The sequence below is a fragment of the Trachypithecus francoisi genome, unplaced genomic scaffold (assembly GCF_009764315.1).
Source record: "Trachypithecus francoisi isolate TF-2019V2 unplaced genomic scaffold, Tfra_2.0 Lachesis_group11, whole genome shotgun sequence".
In the NCBI taxonomy this organism is placed as follows: domain Eukaryota; kingdom Metazoa; phylum Chordata; class Mammalia; order Primates; family Cercopithecidae; genus Trachypithecus; species Trachypithecus francoisi.
The window spans coordinates 99752369-99767926 of record NW_022681456.1 but is presented as its reverse complement, the minus strand read 5'-3'; the positions used below and the strand labels follow the sequence as shown (position 1 = coordinate 99767926).

Genomic DNA, 15558 nt, shown 5'->3' with positions numbered 1-15558 from the left:
GCCACACCTGGTGAGATAACGGTTATGGACAGATTCCTGGAGCTTTTGATTTTTTTTTTTTTTTTTTTGAGACAGAGTCTCACTCTTATCGCCCAGGCTGGAGTGCAATGGCACGATCTTGGCTCACTGCAACCTCTGCCTCCTGGGTTAAAGTGATTCTCCTGCCTCAGCCTCCCAAGTAGCTGGGATTAGAGGCATGCATCACCACGCCCAGCTGGGATTACAGGCATGTGCCACCATGCCCAGCTAATTTTTATATTTTTAGTAAAGATAGAGCTTCACCATGTTGGCCAGGCTGGTCTCGAACTCCTGACCTGAGGTGATCCATCTGCCTCAGCCTCCCAAAGTGCTGGGATTACCAGTGTGAGCCACTGCACCAGGCTGGAGCTTTTGATTCTTAAGTCCATCCACATGGAGCCTCCAGCAACTCAGGAATTATAGAATAAATGTTCCTACTGGTACTGGCTCCAGCAAAAGGCTTCTGCTCCCTGTAAGCTGTGGTTCTTTGTATTTGCATTTCTAATTTGTGAGGCATTTTCTCTTTAACCTTAATTCTATAATGGATCTAAGTGTTGTTGATTTTTCAGTTTATTCAGCTTTATTCTTATTGTGAGGATGGGAATGATGACTTCCAATCTCTTTATATTAGAACATATAAATCAGACTAGAGACTGGAAATTTTTGTTGTTGTTGTTGTTGAGTTTTTTGTTTTGTTTTGTTTTTAGACAGGGTCTTGCTCTCTCATCCAGGCTGGAGTTCCGCGATGTGACCATGCTCACTGCAGCCTCGACTTTCCAGGCTCAGGTAATCCTCCCACTTCAGCCTCCTTAGTAGCTAGGACTGCAGGCATGCACCACCATGATGCCTGGCTAGTTTTTTTTATTTTGTATTTTTTGTAGACACGGAGTCTTGCTCCATTGGCCAGGCTGGGTATTACTGGGTGTTTCTTTCTTTCCTCCTTTATTTCTTCCCATATTTACTTATTCAATGAATATTTGAGTGCTTATTATATACCAGGCACTGTTCTAGGCACTGGGGATATAGGGATACAGCAATGAAAAAAAAAGATAAATATTTTGTCCTTACAAAATTTGTATTCTAGAGTAGGGAGACATAATGAACAAATGAAAAGTAAAACAGGCATCAGATGGTGATAGGTAGTAAAGAGAAAAAGAGGTAAGGGTGATAGGGAATACTGGGTACTAGATGGGGTACAGATATTTTAAACAGAGTGGTGAGAAATAATTAATACAACTAGCAACATAAAAAAGGAGGAAAATAAAACTGCAAACTGTTTTAGGAAGATAAATCCTTCATAGACCCAAAGAAGTTCACAACTTAGATCGAAACTGGTTTCTGCAAAAAGGGGAAAATACGATTGACTTGGTTAAATATTCAGTATTAAATTTTATTGAATTCATCTTTAGAAAAATTTCATAGATAGAACAGGCCTTACCCTTTTTGCACATATATACATATATGCCACCTTTGCAGTGGCAACATATATAGCCACACTATAAACATACCACATTTATAAAGCAATAGTAAGGACAAGAAATGGAGCTGAATAAGTACCCCCAACATACACAAGAAAGTTAGCATACTTACCCCATTTTTCACTACATCAGAGGCAAAATAAGAAATCTTTTAAGAAAATCTCAACAAGACAGGCTCATGGCAAAATGAATATGCTAAATTTGGGGGTTGGTTTAAGCATGGTATGTGTCAGGTAATTTTGTGATTACCAAAAAGTTTTCACTTGAAAACTAAGACCTTTGCTGTTTATTTCACAATGTGAAATCCATAGAACCTGAGGATACAAATCTCTGTAGTGATATTCTGTATTTACTCATTTTTACACATTTTTGAATGCAATTTTGCTAAGGAAGGAAAGCTTACAGATGAATAAAATGTAATTGGGAAGAGTAGCCATAAAAACCAATGAACTAAGAGGCTGGGCAAGAGCCTCTGTAATACTAATATGCTGAACGGCTAATAAGTCACTTCATTTCAGTGAAACAAATACCTAAATTCTTTTAAGAATTAACAGGCTTGATGTTCAGGTCTGCTTTTGGCAAATGGGTATTTAAATACTTCAGGAAGGTTAAGAGCCAGAAAATAGGAAGGTAACTATGCTTTTAGAAATATGGTTTTTTTTTTTTTTTGAGACGGAGTCTTGCTCTGTCGCCCGGGCTGGAGTGCAGTGGCCGGATCTCAGCTCACTGCAAGCTCCGCCTCCCGGGTTTACGCCATTCTCCTGCCTCAGCCTCCCGAGTAGCTGGGACTACAGGCGCCCGCCACCTCGCCCGGCTAGTTTTTTGTATTTTTAGTAGAGACGGGGTTTCACCGTGTTAGCCAGGATGGTCTCGATCTCCTGACCTCGTGATCCGCCTGTCTCGGCCTCCCAAAGTGCTGGGATTACAGGCTTGAGCCACTGCGCCCGGCCTAGAAATATGTTTACTTAGATTCTCCCAAGGTTTATACTTACAGGTAAGCTTATAACAATAGCTCAAATACCTACACAGGAGAAGGAAATCTCAAGGGAAACAGTTAATTTTAAAGTTATTTTAAAAACAAAATCCAACACCATAGATCAGAGTTCATGCTAAGATTATCATTTCAAAAATAATGACTCATCCAACAGATATAGAATAATAGCACTATTAAGATGTTTAAGAGTAAAGCACAAACCATGTATATACCAAGACTTAGCTAATTCTCTGAGAGTTATAACTTAAGACAATAAAATAATTAAAAGTAGTGTTAACATTAAATAGAATGCAAATCTCTATAGATGGTTTCCTGGGAAAGTAGTTTTGATAAGCTTTCCTAGCATTGATCATCTTCAAAAAAGCATCAATAAACAGTCCATGTCACTTGCTTTAGTTTGTTTGGGCCTACTAATTGCTCCAACACTTCTCGTGAATGATCTATAAAAGAAAACAATGACAATATATTAATTGACAATAATAAACGTTTAATGTTTCCTCATGTCTAACTGGAGATGATGTTAATACACAGTTATTTAAAGGATTAAAGGAGGTGATCTATAAAGCACAGTATACAACTAACTTGCTAATAATTAATGGTAGCCCTTACTATTATTAGGTGTAGTGCACCTATCACAGTATTACTTGTTTAAAAAAAAAAACAGGCATTTGTTGTTTTCTGTGTAATTTCATCATAATTCCACCAACCAGAGTAATGGTGTAATTTCACCATTAACCTGTGTTAATGGTTAATAACTTTTTTCAGGATCTTAGCTGGAAATAGATGATTCACTAAAGTGGAGTGACTGAACAGCATTTAATTAAGGGAATATTTACCAAAAAAGTAGGATTAAAGAAAGCCAATAAACCACCTTGGGAAGCTGCAACACACCCAAAGGGTTAGAGGAGGTAGTAGTCACCAGAACGTGACAAGTTGACCTGTAGTTGAACATTTTTCCATGTCTGTATAATACCATTATAAAATATGATTTTAAATAGATAACCATTATATAAATACACTGTAATTTAACCGATCTATATTATTGGACATTTAGATGTTTTCAGTTTTTCACAATGTACAGTCGTGATTTTGATATGGTTTCCATCCTAGTTTTAGGATGTCTTTAAAAAATCTGAATTAAAGCAAAAATACTGAGAAAATTTTGTTAGTTTAAATATTACTCATAAGTTTAACAGACTTGTTTCCATAGCTATAACTTATGTTTTATATACAACCTATCTCTAACCCAGTCTTGGAAATCCTGTAATTTGGTGGTTCCTAGACAGATTTCACAGACCAGTAGGAAAAAAAAAAAGATGGGCCTAACATATACAGTGACAAAATTTTATTTTAAGTTAAAACAAAATTAAGCAAAAATACCAAGGTTTATTGCCAGTAAGAGAACCAGAGAGTGTATAGAAATGAAAAGTTATTATCATTGGGAAAACAAAGGTTTACAATTCCATTTTTTAAAAAAGTAGCTAGTAAGATAAATGCAGTTTTATTTATGGTCATAAAAATATTATTGGTTGTTGTAGAGGAAATCTAAATCAAAGATAGGTTGAAATTATGTTGAAAGTAAAAGAATGGAAAGACATACCATATAAATGGCAACCATGACAAAGCTGGGTGGCTATAGAAGAGGGGGAAACACTTTCCAACTCTTTCTGTGAGGCCAGTGTTACCCTGATACCAAAGCCAGACAAAGACATCACATAAAAAGAAAACTGCAGACAAGGATCTTTTATTAATATAGACTAAAAAATGCTCAACAAAACACCAGCACACCAAATCCAGCCACTAGAAGGATTACATACCATGACCAACTGAGATTTATCATAGGAACGCAAGGTTAGTTTAACATCTGAAAATCAATGAGTATGATATACTGTGTTAATGTCCTATTGCTGCTGTAACAAATTACCACAAAGTTAGTGGCTTAAAGCAACAAATTTGTTATTGTACAGTTTTGAAGGTCAGAATTCCAAAATGGGTCTCACTGGGCTAAAATCAGGTGTGGGCAGGTCTGCATTACTTTTTAGAGGCAAGTTTTATCTTTTTTTTTTGGAGGCTCTACAGGAGAATCTACTTCCTTTACTTTTCTAGCTTCTAGAAACTACCACATTCCTTGCATTCCTTCCTGCTTATTTAAAGTGAACAACATTGGGCTGGGTGCGGTGGCTCATGCCTGTAATCCCAGCACTTTGGGAGGCTGAGGCAGGCATATCATGAGGTCAGGAGTTCGAGACCAGCCTGGCCAACATAGTGAAACCCCATCTCTACTAAAAATAAAAAAAATTAGCAAAGCATCCTGGCACGCGCCTGTAGTCCCAGCTACTCGGGAGGCTGGGGTGGAAGAATCACTTGAACTAGGGAGGCGGAGGTTGCAGTGAGCCGAGACCACGCCATTGTACTCCAGCCTAGGTGACAGAGTGAGAGACTGTCTCAAAAAAAAAAAAGTGGGCATCATTGGGCACAGTCCTTCTCAAGCTGCCATCTCTATGGTCCTTCTCTGTCCTTCTACTTTTAAGGACCCTTATGATTATATTGGGCCTACATAGATAATCCAGGATGATCTCCCTACTTAAAAATCAACTGAGTAGCAACTTTTAATTCCATTGGCAACTTTATGTAACATAACATACTCACATTTTGGGCATTAGAACATGGATATCATTGGGTGGGTGACAGCATTATTCAGCTTACCACCTACACCATTCTAATAGAACGAAGAACTAAAACCACATGATCATCTCAATAGACAAACACCATTTGGCTGGGTGCGGTGGCTCACGCCTGGAATCCCAGCACTTCGGGAGGCTGATCACCTGAGCTCAGGAGTTCAAGACCAGCCTGGCTAAGATGGGAAAACCCCGTCTCTACTAAAAATACAAAAAATAAATTAGCCAGGCATGGTGGTGGGTGTCTGTAATCCCAGCTACTCAGGAGGCCGAGGCAGGGGAATCACTTGAATCCAGGAGGCAGAGGTTGCAGTGAGCTGAGATGCTGCCACTGCACTCCAGCTTGGACAACAGAGCAAGACTCAGTCTCAAAAAACAAAACAAAACAAAACACCAGTTGACAAAAACCAATGCTCATTCAACCAACTAGAATAGAAGATGACTTCCTCAACCTGATAAAGGGCATCTATGAAAAACCCATAGCTGGCAGGGTGCAGTGGCTTATGCCTGTAATCCCAGCATTTTGGGAGGCCAAGGTGGGAGGATCACTTGAGCCCAGGAGTTCAAGACCAGCCTGGGAAATATAGTGAGACCCTGTCTCTGCAAAAGAAATTTAAAAATTAGCTGAGTGTGCTGGCACATGCCTGTAGTCCCAATTACTCAGGAGGCTGAGGTAGGAGATCTGCTTGAGCCTGGGAGACAGAGGTTGCAGTGAGTGTGTTCATGTCACTGCACTCCAGCCTGAGCAACAGAGCAAGACCCTGTCTCAAAAACAAACAAGAAAAACCTATAGCTAATAGTGAAAAATTAAATGTTTTCTCCCTAGGATCAAGACAAGGATATCCACTCTTTTGTTTTTGAGACAGTCTCATTCTTGTTGCCCAGGCTGGAGTTCAATGATGTGAACCTGTTGCCCAGGCTTGGTTCACTGCAACCTCTGGCTCCCAGGTTCAAGTGATTCTCCTGCCTCAGCCTTCCGAGTAGCTGGGATTACAGGCGCCCTCAACCACGCCCAGTTAATTTTTTGTACTTTTAGTGGAGACGGGGTTTCACCATGCTGGCCAGGCTGGTCTCAACTCCTGACCTCAACAGTTTGAGACCTGATCGACCCGCCTTGGCCTCCCAAAGTGCTGGGATTACAGGCGTGAGCCACGTGCCCCACCAGGATGTCCACTCTTGCCATTTCTATCCAACATTGTATCAGAGGTTCTAGCCATGGAAATTAGGCAAGAAAAAGAAAAGGCATTCAGGTTGGAAGGAAGAACTAAAACTATTTGTAGATGATGTTATATTGTGTATACAATATCCCAAGGAATTCACTAAAAAAACAGAATAAATGAGTTCAGCAAGGTATAAGAACAATATATAAAAATCAAATGTATTTCTATATACCAACAATGAATAATCCAAAAATGAACCAGAAAGTAATTCCATTTATGTTGCCATCAAAAATAATAGAATACTTAGGAATAAATCGAATGAAAGTGAAAAACTTATACTCTGAAAACTATAGGCCATTATTGAAAGAAATTAAAGATCTAAATAAAAAAATCCAGACCAAAAGACTTAATATTATTAAGATAGCAATATTTCCCAAATTACCTACAGATTCAGTGAAATTCATATCAAAATACAAGCTGGCTTTTTATTGTTTGCAGAAATCAGTAAGATGGGGCCTGGCAGGGTGGTTAATACCTGTAATCTCAGCACTTTGGGAGGCCAAGGCAGGCAGATTGCTTGAGCTCAAGGCTGGAGCTTAAATTCCAGGCTGGAATTTAAGACCAGCCTGGGCAACATGGTGAAACCCCATCTCTACTAAAAATACAAAAATTAGCCAGAAGTGGTAATGTGCACCTGTTGTCCCAGCTACTTGGAGAACTAAGGTGGGAGAATTGCTTGAACCCTGGTGGTCAAGGCTGCAGTGAGCTGAGATGGCATCACTGCACTCCAGCCTGGGTGACAGAGACCCTGTCTCAACAACAACAACAACAACAACAACAACAACAACAACAACAAGAAATTGATAAGATGATTCTAATATTTGTATGAGAATTGGAGGGACCCAGAACAGTCAATAGAATTTTGAAAAAGAACAAAATTAGAGACTTAACACTTCCCAATTTCTTTCTTGTTTTTTGAGACGGAGTCTCACTCTGTCGCCAGGCTGGAGTGCAGTGGCATGTTCTCGGCTTACTGCAACCTCTGCCTCCCAGGTTCAAGCGATTCTCCTGCCTCAGTCTCCCAAGTGGCTGGGACTACAAGTGCGTGCCACCATGCCCAGCTAATTTTTGTATTTTTAGAGACAGAGTTTCACCACTTTGGCCAGGATGGTTTCGATCTCTTGACCTTGTGATCTGCCCGCCTTGGCCTCCCAAAGTGCTGGGATTACAAGTGTGAGCCACTGCACCCAGCTAACACTTCCCAATTTCATTTTAGCTGGTGTATCTACAATAATTTTGGCATTTTTCCAAGTTGTGAATATGTTAGTTATCAAACGTTATATATAAATATTTGTCTTCTGTCTACATTTGTCACTCTTCTGTGGGAATTCACTATTGCACATTACAGGAAGATGCTTTTCCCTCCAATAGTAAGCATGGAACGTTTTTATGTAATTTAAATTTTTTGATGCCAGATGGCAGTATTATATTAGTCTCCTTAGGCAGCTTCTTCCTAGGAAGATAGAGTATTTAGGACTGTGGGTTTAAATAAGAATATTCAATGTCTTCATTATGCTACAGGGAAAAACTATGGGGTCGCTAAGTATTTCATAATCCCTTGGCAGAACATTTTATAGAAACACATACTCTCTTGGCTAGGCGCGGTGGCTCATGCCTATAATCCTAGCACTTTGGGAGGCCGAGACGGGCAGATCACGAGGTCAGGAGATCAAGACCATCCTGGCTAACATGGTGAAACCTGTCTTTACTAAACATACAGAAAAATTAGCTGGGCGTAGTGGTGGGTGCCTGTAATCCCAGCTACTCAGGAGGCTGAGGCAGGAGAATGGTGTGAACCTGGGAGGCGGAGCTTGCAGTGAGCCGAGATTGCACCACTGCACTCCAGCCTAGGTGACTGAGACTCTGTCTCAAAAAAAAAAAAAAGAAAAAAAAAAACACATACTCTCCAGACTGAAAAAGAGCTAACGGGTCATTTATGCTAATCACACGACTGATGCTTGATGTCACCTTCCTATTTGTTTCCCTATCCTAGTAACAGTTAAGCCACTTTACACTAGAGGCTCAGGAAGGAATTATAGATTGTGGTTCAGATGACTTAGGTTTTACTTCCAGTTCTATCAACTATTTCTAAGATGTGGGGCAAGCCACTTAAATCAATTGTATCTCTGTTCCTTATCTTTAAAATGAAGGAGTTGTATAGATGACCTTGTTGGGACTCAGAAAAGGGTTCCCCAAAGTATGGCACTTTGGCATGCTGAGTACTTTGAACTAAAGGACATTGGAAGGCCTTAGAATCCGCCTCAGAACCAAGGTCTCTGACCTTCTCCTGCCCTCCTATCTCTTACCCTTCATTCTCCCCAAGTGAGTCACAGAAACCAGGATTCCTCTTCCCCAAGGTGGGTCACAGAAACTATAATTCTTTTCCCCAAAGGAAGACATAAAACCTACAAATATTACTCTAAACTTCCCCAGCCTTTCTGCCCAGGAGCTGGCCATAAAGAAATTCTCTGATGTACCCTTGTCGGATAGGAGATCATAAGGCCCTCATTCCAGAGTGGACCCCGCCCTATACCCTGGAAGAAGGAATGTCACACAGAAAGGCCAAGAAGAATCTGAACAAACAGGCCTTGCTGGGTTTCTCCACTCTGTTACTATTAGCTCATTCTCTTCTCCAGTCACATCTCTACATGGCTGTCCATGCTTCACAAGCATAAAAACAAGCAGTTTTCCCTGGGTGTTTCGCTCTTCATTTCTGAAGTCTCCTATAAATCTTTGACCAAATAAACCTGTTAGGCCTTTCTCTTATTAACCTCACTTTTCTTATAGGACTGTCAGCCTTGATCCTTATGATGGGTGAGGAAAGGTATAGCGTTCTGCCTCCCAACCTCTAAGGAACTGTTGACCACCTCTAAAAATCTATGACAATATAGATGGAGAGTATTTTTTGAAAGATTCATGGTAGGAGCACTTGGAACACCAAGAAGAAGAAGAAACTATGGGAAATACAAACTTTTTTGTTGTTGTTGTTGAGATGGAGTCTCGCTCTGTCACCCAGGCTGGGGTGCAATGGTGCCATCTCAGCTCACTGCAACTTCCATCTCCCGGATTCAAGTGATTCTCCTGCCTCAGCCACCCAAGTACCTGGGACTACAGGCGCACGCCACCACGCCCGGCCAATTTTTGTGTTTTTAGGAGAGACGGGGTTCACTATATTGGCCAGGCTGGTCTCAAACTCCTGACCTTGTGATCTGCCCACCTCGGCCTCCCAAAGTGCTGGGATTACAGGCGTGAGCCACCGCGCCCGGCCGAGAAATACAGACTTTTAACAAAGTATTTTTTTCAAATGTTCAAGGAAAATGTAATTTAGACATTTTTATAGAATACACAGTGAAAAAAGGACGGCTGAACACATTTTTACAAATAATGATCAAAGTCCTAGTGTTTCATTACAGTGATCTGGCAAAAATAAACATGTCATGCAGGATTAGTAATGAATGAAATGAATGAATAATAAGGAAACAGAATAATATAGAATTAAGAAAAATATGAATTAAAAAATCAGTTATCCTTTAAGCAAGGAATCAGCTTTAATTAAAGGGAAACCCTGACACAAACCACTTGGGTCTTAAAATACTGTTTTGGCTGGGCATGGCAGCTCACGCCTGTAATCCCAGCACTTTGGGAGGCCAAGGTGGGTGGATCGCTTGAGCCCAAGAATTCGAGACCAGTCTGACCAACATGGTGAAACACTGTCTCTATCTATAAATAAATAAATAAATAATTTTAAATACTGTTTTGGCTGTTTGTGGCTAATCTTGACATCTATATTATCCAGAATCTACGTAAAGAACTTGCTGGCTGGGTGCGGTGGCTCACACCTGTAATCCCAGCACTTTGGGAGGCTGAGGCAGGTGGATAACCTGAGGTCAGGAGTTCAAGACCAGCCTGGCCAACATGGTGAAACCCTACCTCTACTAAAAAAATACAAAAAAAATTAGCCAGGCGTGGTGGTGCACACCTTTAATCCCAGCTATTCGGGGGGCTGAGGTTGTAGTAATCTGAGATGGTGCCACTGCACTCCAGCCTGGGCGACAGAATGACTGAGTCTGAAAAAAAAGAACTTTCCTTTAAATCAGGTTGAAACAAATCCTAAGATTAAAATTCAAGTCAACTAAATTGAAAGCGGCAGATTTCCTGTTGGATTCTCCTGCCTCTCAGGGTAAAACATAAGGACTCTCTAACTCCTTTATTGCTCTTCTAAAATCCTCCATGTCTTTGAATACTGTGAAATATGCTTAGATAATTATGAGAAAAGGCAATGCATGTCTGTTGCAGGAGATTAGCAAAGGTATGTAAGTTGAACTTACTGATAATCATTGAAGACCTAATGGAATTAAAATGCTTTGGTAAGTTTTAGGACGGGTGCGGTGGCTCACACCTGTAATTTCAGTACTTTGAGAGGCCGAGGTGGGCAGATCACCTGAGGTCAGGAGTTCAAGACTAGGCTGGCCAAAATGATGAAAGCCTATCTCTACCAAAAATACAAAAAATTGGCCAGGCATGGTGGCACCCACTTGTGATCCCAACTCGAGAGACTGAGACAGGAGAATCGCTTGAACCCGGGAGACGGAGGTTGCAGTGAGCCAAGATTGTGCCACTGCACTCCAAAAAAAAAAAAAGATTTAGTAAGTTTAAAAATTATTTTCATGCTGTTATAACAACTATAAAACTATATTTTTCTTTTTTTTTTTTTTGAGATGGAGTTTTGCTCTTTGTTGCCCAGGCTGGAGTGTAGTGGCACGATCTTGGCTCACTGCAACCTCCACCTCCCAGGTTTAAGTGATTCTTCTGTCTCAGCCTCCCGAGTAGCTGGGATTAGAGACGCCTGTCACCACGCCTGGCTAATTTCTGTATTTTTAGTAGAGGTGGAGTTTCACCATGTTGGCCAGGCTGGTCTCAAACTCCCGAACTCAGGTGATCCACCTGCCTCGCTCCCCCCCACAGTGCTAGGATTACAGGCATGAGCCACTGCACCCAGCCAAAACTATAATTTTCATATTTCTAATAGCAGCTTAGTTTTTATCTCTTCAGCAGAAGCCGACTCAGAGTACTTATAACAGTTTCAAGTCCTAATTCATAATGTGAAGTTATGTTTTAGTCTGACTAAGGTTAAGAAATTTTATAAATACTTAGAGACATAGTTGAGAAAATAGGTTAATTCAGGAGATCTGATGGGAAATTACAGTGAGCAGTGCTAATTTGGGAGTCACGTTGCTTTGAGGATAACAAGATAATTGCACATGCATATGCAAGTATAGTAAATACTTTCTATAGAATATAAATTTTATTGTCTTAAATACTCATATGGGAGCAATCATATGAATATATAAGAGGAATCATGTTATATAAGGTGCCATGAAAGAAGAAAGGGCTTCCATGTATTAAACAAAAAAACCCCACAAACACAACCAGCATTTATATTCCTTGGAAAAAGAAGAAATTAAAAATCAAATATAAGGTGAACATATTAGCCCACTTTACTTCCATTCAATGATGTTAGCAAAAATATATCATAGAAGATTTAGGGGTACTGATGGTTAAGTGGGAAGAGTAGAAATATCTGGGTAGTTAAAATTTCTTCAACTTTTTTCTCTTTAAAGAAAGTTTATTAATAAAAGCCATTTTATATGAACTATTTAAAAATTTTATTTTTTTTTGATGTGATGACTCAAGGTTGAATACATTGTATGAAGTCTTGCATTATTATTTTTATTTTATTTTATTTTATTTGAGACGGAGTTTTGCTCTTGTTGCTCAGGCTGCAGTATAGTGGCATGATCTTGGCTTACTGCAACCTCTGCTTCCCGAATTCAAGCAATTCTCCTGCCTCACCCACCCAAGTAGCTGGAATTACAGGCATACACCATCACGCCTGGCTAATTTTTGTATTTTTAGTAGAGACAGGGTTTCACCATGTTGGTTAGGCTGGTATCATAGTCCTGACCTCAAGTGATCCACCTGCCTCGGCCTCGCAAAGTTCTAGGATTACAGGCGTGAGCCACCGCACCCGGCCTCTTGCATTATTACTAATATTAGATCTCTCAATGTTATGATAATTGGCTATTATGCACAAGGCAAAGTCAAGATCCATAAGAGTTAAGTGATTTATTCGATGTTCTGGAGAGATGGTGGGGATGGGATCAGTGCTTGTTTTACTATATCTTAAGATTTTGGTTCTAGTCTTAGCACTATTATTATTTTATTAGACAGCGAGTCTCAGTTAATGTTGTGCAGGCTGGTTTCAAACTCCTGGGGCCTCAAGTGATCCTCCCACCTCAGCCTCCCGAGTAGCTGGGACTATAGGCGTGCACCACCATGTCCAGCTAATTAAATAAAAATTTTTATAGAAGCAGGGTTTGGCTCTGTGGCCCAGGCTGGTGTCAAACTCCTGCATTCAAGCGATCCACCCACCTTGGCCTCCCAAAGTGCTGGGATTACAGGCATGAGCCACTGCACCCTGCCACAAATAACATTTCAATATCTCACTTTCCTATTCTGTGAAATCAGGGATCAGAAAAATAACAATAGGTTGGCTAGGTTAATCAAAAAAGTGTTCTGTGCTAGAAATTTGGAAGTGCTTGGACACATAAAGTTAAACAGTTTCTTAGGTATAGTATTTCTCAGAGTCTTTGACAAATTAACACTCATAATAGTGGCATGCTGCACTTCACAAACTTTTTGGACATATAAACACTTTTTGTTTTATGTTATGGCATACCATGTAACTGTAGTGAATCTGAAGGATTTCAGGGCAGAACAAAGAAAAAGATGTGACCACAAGGTGGCAGTGGGACACAACAAGCTCTTTTTGGACAGCGCTTTGACAGGTTTGTATGCGAGGAAGTTCCTCACAGCATGAGAGCTTCCAAAGGCAACAACAGTATAGGGTGGCCACTACCCAGAAGGAGCAGGGTAAGAGCATTCCTGGAGGACTAGAGAGGGTGTATGTGTCATGATGTTGTTTAGCAGCAAGACTGGGAGGTCTCTAGAGAGCTCCAAAGGGCAGCAGTGGGTTGGGGTCTTTTATAGCCTGGGGTTTTTATCTATGGATCGTAGATGTTGGGTGTAGTTTGCAGGGTATCTAAAGCAGGTGGGCTCTAGATGGCTAATAATTTGGTTATGTAGGCTATAAACAATTGGATGTGTAAAAATTTGATTTGGTGCTGATGGGCTTTTGAGCTAACAGTTCTGCTTGCTGTGAAGAAGTAAACAACATGGGGCCCCAAAGGTCATTTTTAGATCATTTATGTAACAGTATCACCTAGTCCAGCATTTGCCAACTGTGATCTTCCAGGTCAAAAATATTTTTATTCTATTCCAAATATTTTGAACTCCTGCCATTTCAATGTCTACTTCTACTACTTCTGGCAACCACACAAAAATATAAGAAGTGATTTGAAAGGGGTATGCTATTTTTTTTTTTTTTTTTGAGACAAAGTCTCACCCTGTCACTCAGGCTGGAGTGCAGTGGCACCATCTTGGCTCACTGCAACCTCTGCCTCCCAGGCTCAAGTGATCCTCCTGCCTTAGCCACCAGAGTAGCTGGGATTACAGGTATGTGCCACCATGCCCAGCTAATTTCTGTATTTTTAGTAGAGACAAGGTTTCACCATATTGGCCAGGCTGGTCTCAAATTCCTAATCTCAAGTGATCTGACTGCCTTGGCCTCCCAAAGTGCGGGACTACAGGCATGAGCTACCGTACCTGGCCAGAAAATGATATGCTATTCTTGTTGCAAATGCTGAAGGTGACTGATAATTTTTCTTTACCATAAACCAGTGGTTCCCAAAGTGTAGTCTGCATATTCTATAGTCTGAGGCCCTTTCAGGGTTGTGAACTGAACTAGTTACTTTTTTCGTGGAACACCATTTTTACTTTTTAAAAGAATGACTGATACGGTTTGCTGTGTCACCACCCAAATCTCATCCTGAATTGTAGCTCCCACAATTCTCATGTGTCATGAGAGGGACCCAGTGGGAGGTAACTGAATCATGGGGGCAAGTCTTTCCTGTGCTGTTCCTGTGATAATAAATAAGTCTCATGAGATCTGACAGTTTTAAAAGGGGAAACCCCTTTCTCTTGGCTCTCATGCTCTCTTGCCTGCTGCCATGTAAGATGTGCCTTTCGCCTTCAGCCATGCTTGTGAGGTTTCCCCAGCCACATGGAACTGTGAGACCATTCAACCTCTTTTTCTTTATAAGTTACCCAGTCTTGGGTATGTCTGTATCAGCAGGGAGAAAATGGACTAATACAATGACTACAGTGTAAGGTTATTCTTATTTGAGTACTTGACAGACTATTTCATGAAAATAGAAGAAATGAGGCTGTCATTTCTTTCTTTTTTTTTTTTTTTTTAGATGGAGTCTCGCTCTGTTGCCCAGGCTGGAGTGCAGTGGCTCAATCACGGCTCACTCCTAGCTCCGCCTCCTGGGTTCACGCCATTCTCCTGCCTCAGCTTCTTGAGTAGCTGGGACTACAGGTGCCCACCACCACACCTGGCTAACTTTTTTGTATTTTTAGTAAAGATGGGGTTTCACTGTGTTAGCCAGGATGGTCTTGATCTCCTGACCTCATGATCTGCCCACCTCGGCCTCCCAAAGTGCTGGGATTACAGGCGTGAGCCACTGTGCCCGGCCAAGGCTGTCATTTCAAAGAAAACAAATGACAGAAATGGTTGTCAGTGATAAAGCTTTGGCTTTCAAGTGAATTTTGGAAGCCTCATAGCTGCCACTGTGATCTTGAAAGCTATCCAGGACCTTTCTGATGACATCAGTCATGATATTAACAATTGATTTTTGTTTTGGATAATAAAATGTGTCAATATTTAAAAGATCTGTATAACTCGGAGAACCAATATTTTCCAGACTGCCAGTGCATGATGTTACAAAAGCATGCATTGGTAAAGATCAACTTAAAATTCAAAACAGATTAGTGGATCATAACACAAATGTATGAAAAGTTCATTGATATGTTTTCAACTTCCACATTGCAACAACCCATAAGAAATTACCACTTGCTGAGTTTTGGGGTATCAAAGAAGAGTATCCACAATGATCTGAAAAGTGATGATCTGAATGAAAATATATCTGTTTTCTAGGTAACAGATTTATGATTTTAAAAAAATGAATGTCTATTAAAACTTTATC

General features: G+C 40.5%; 1 protein-coding gene across 6 annotated transcripts in view; it reads right to left on the bottom strand.

The window, feature by feature from the left end:
* Positions 1-2645: 2645 nt before the first annotated feature.
* The window catches only part of AMN1 (antagonist of mitotic exit network 1 homolog), a 67335-nt gene continuing 54422 nt past the window's right edge, over positions 2646-15558 (bottom strand). For all 6 annotated transcript variants that reach the window (XM_033222479.1, XM_033222483.1, XM_033222482.1 and 3 more), the window contains one exon: positions 2646-2930. In XM_033222479.1, coding sequence (XP_033078370.1) covers positions 2857-2930 — 74 coding nt within the window. In that variant the 3' untranslated portion in view covers positions 2646-2856. The remainder of the gene's footprint in view (positions 2931-15558) is intronic.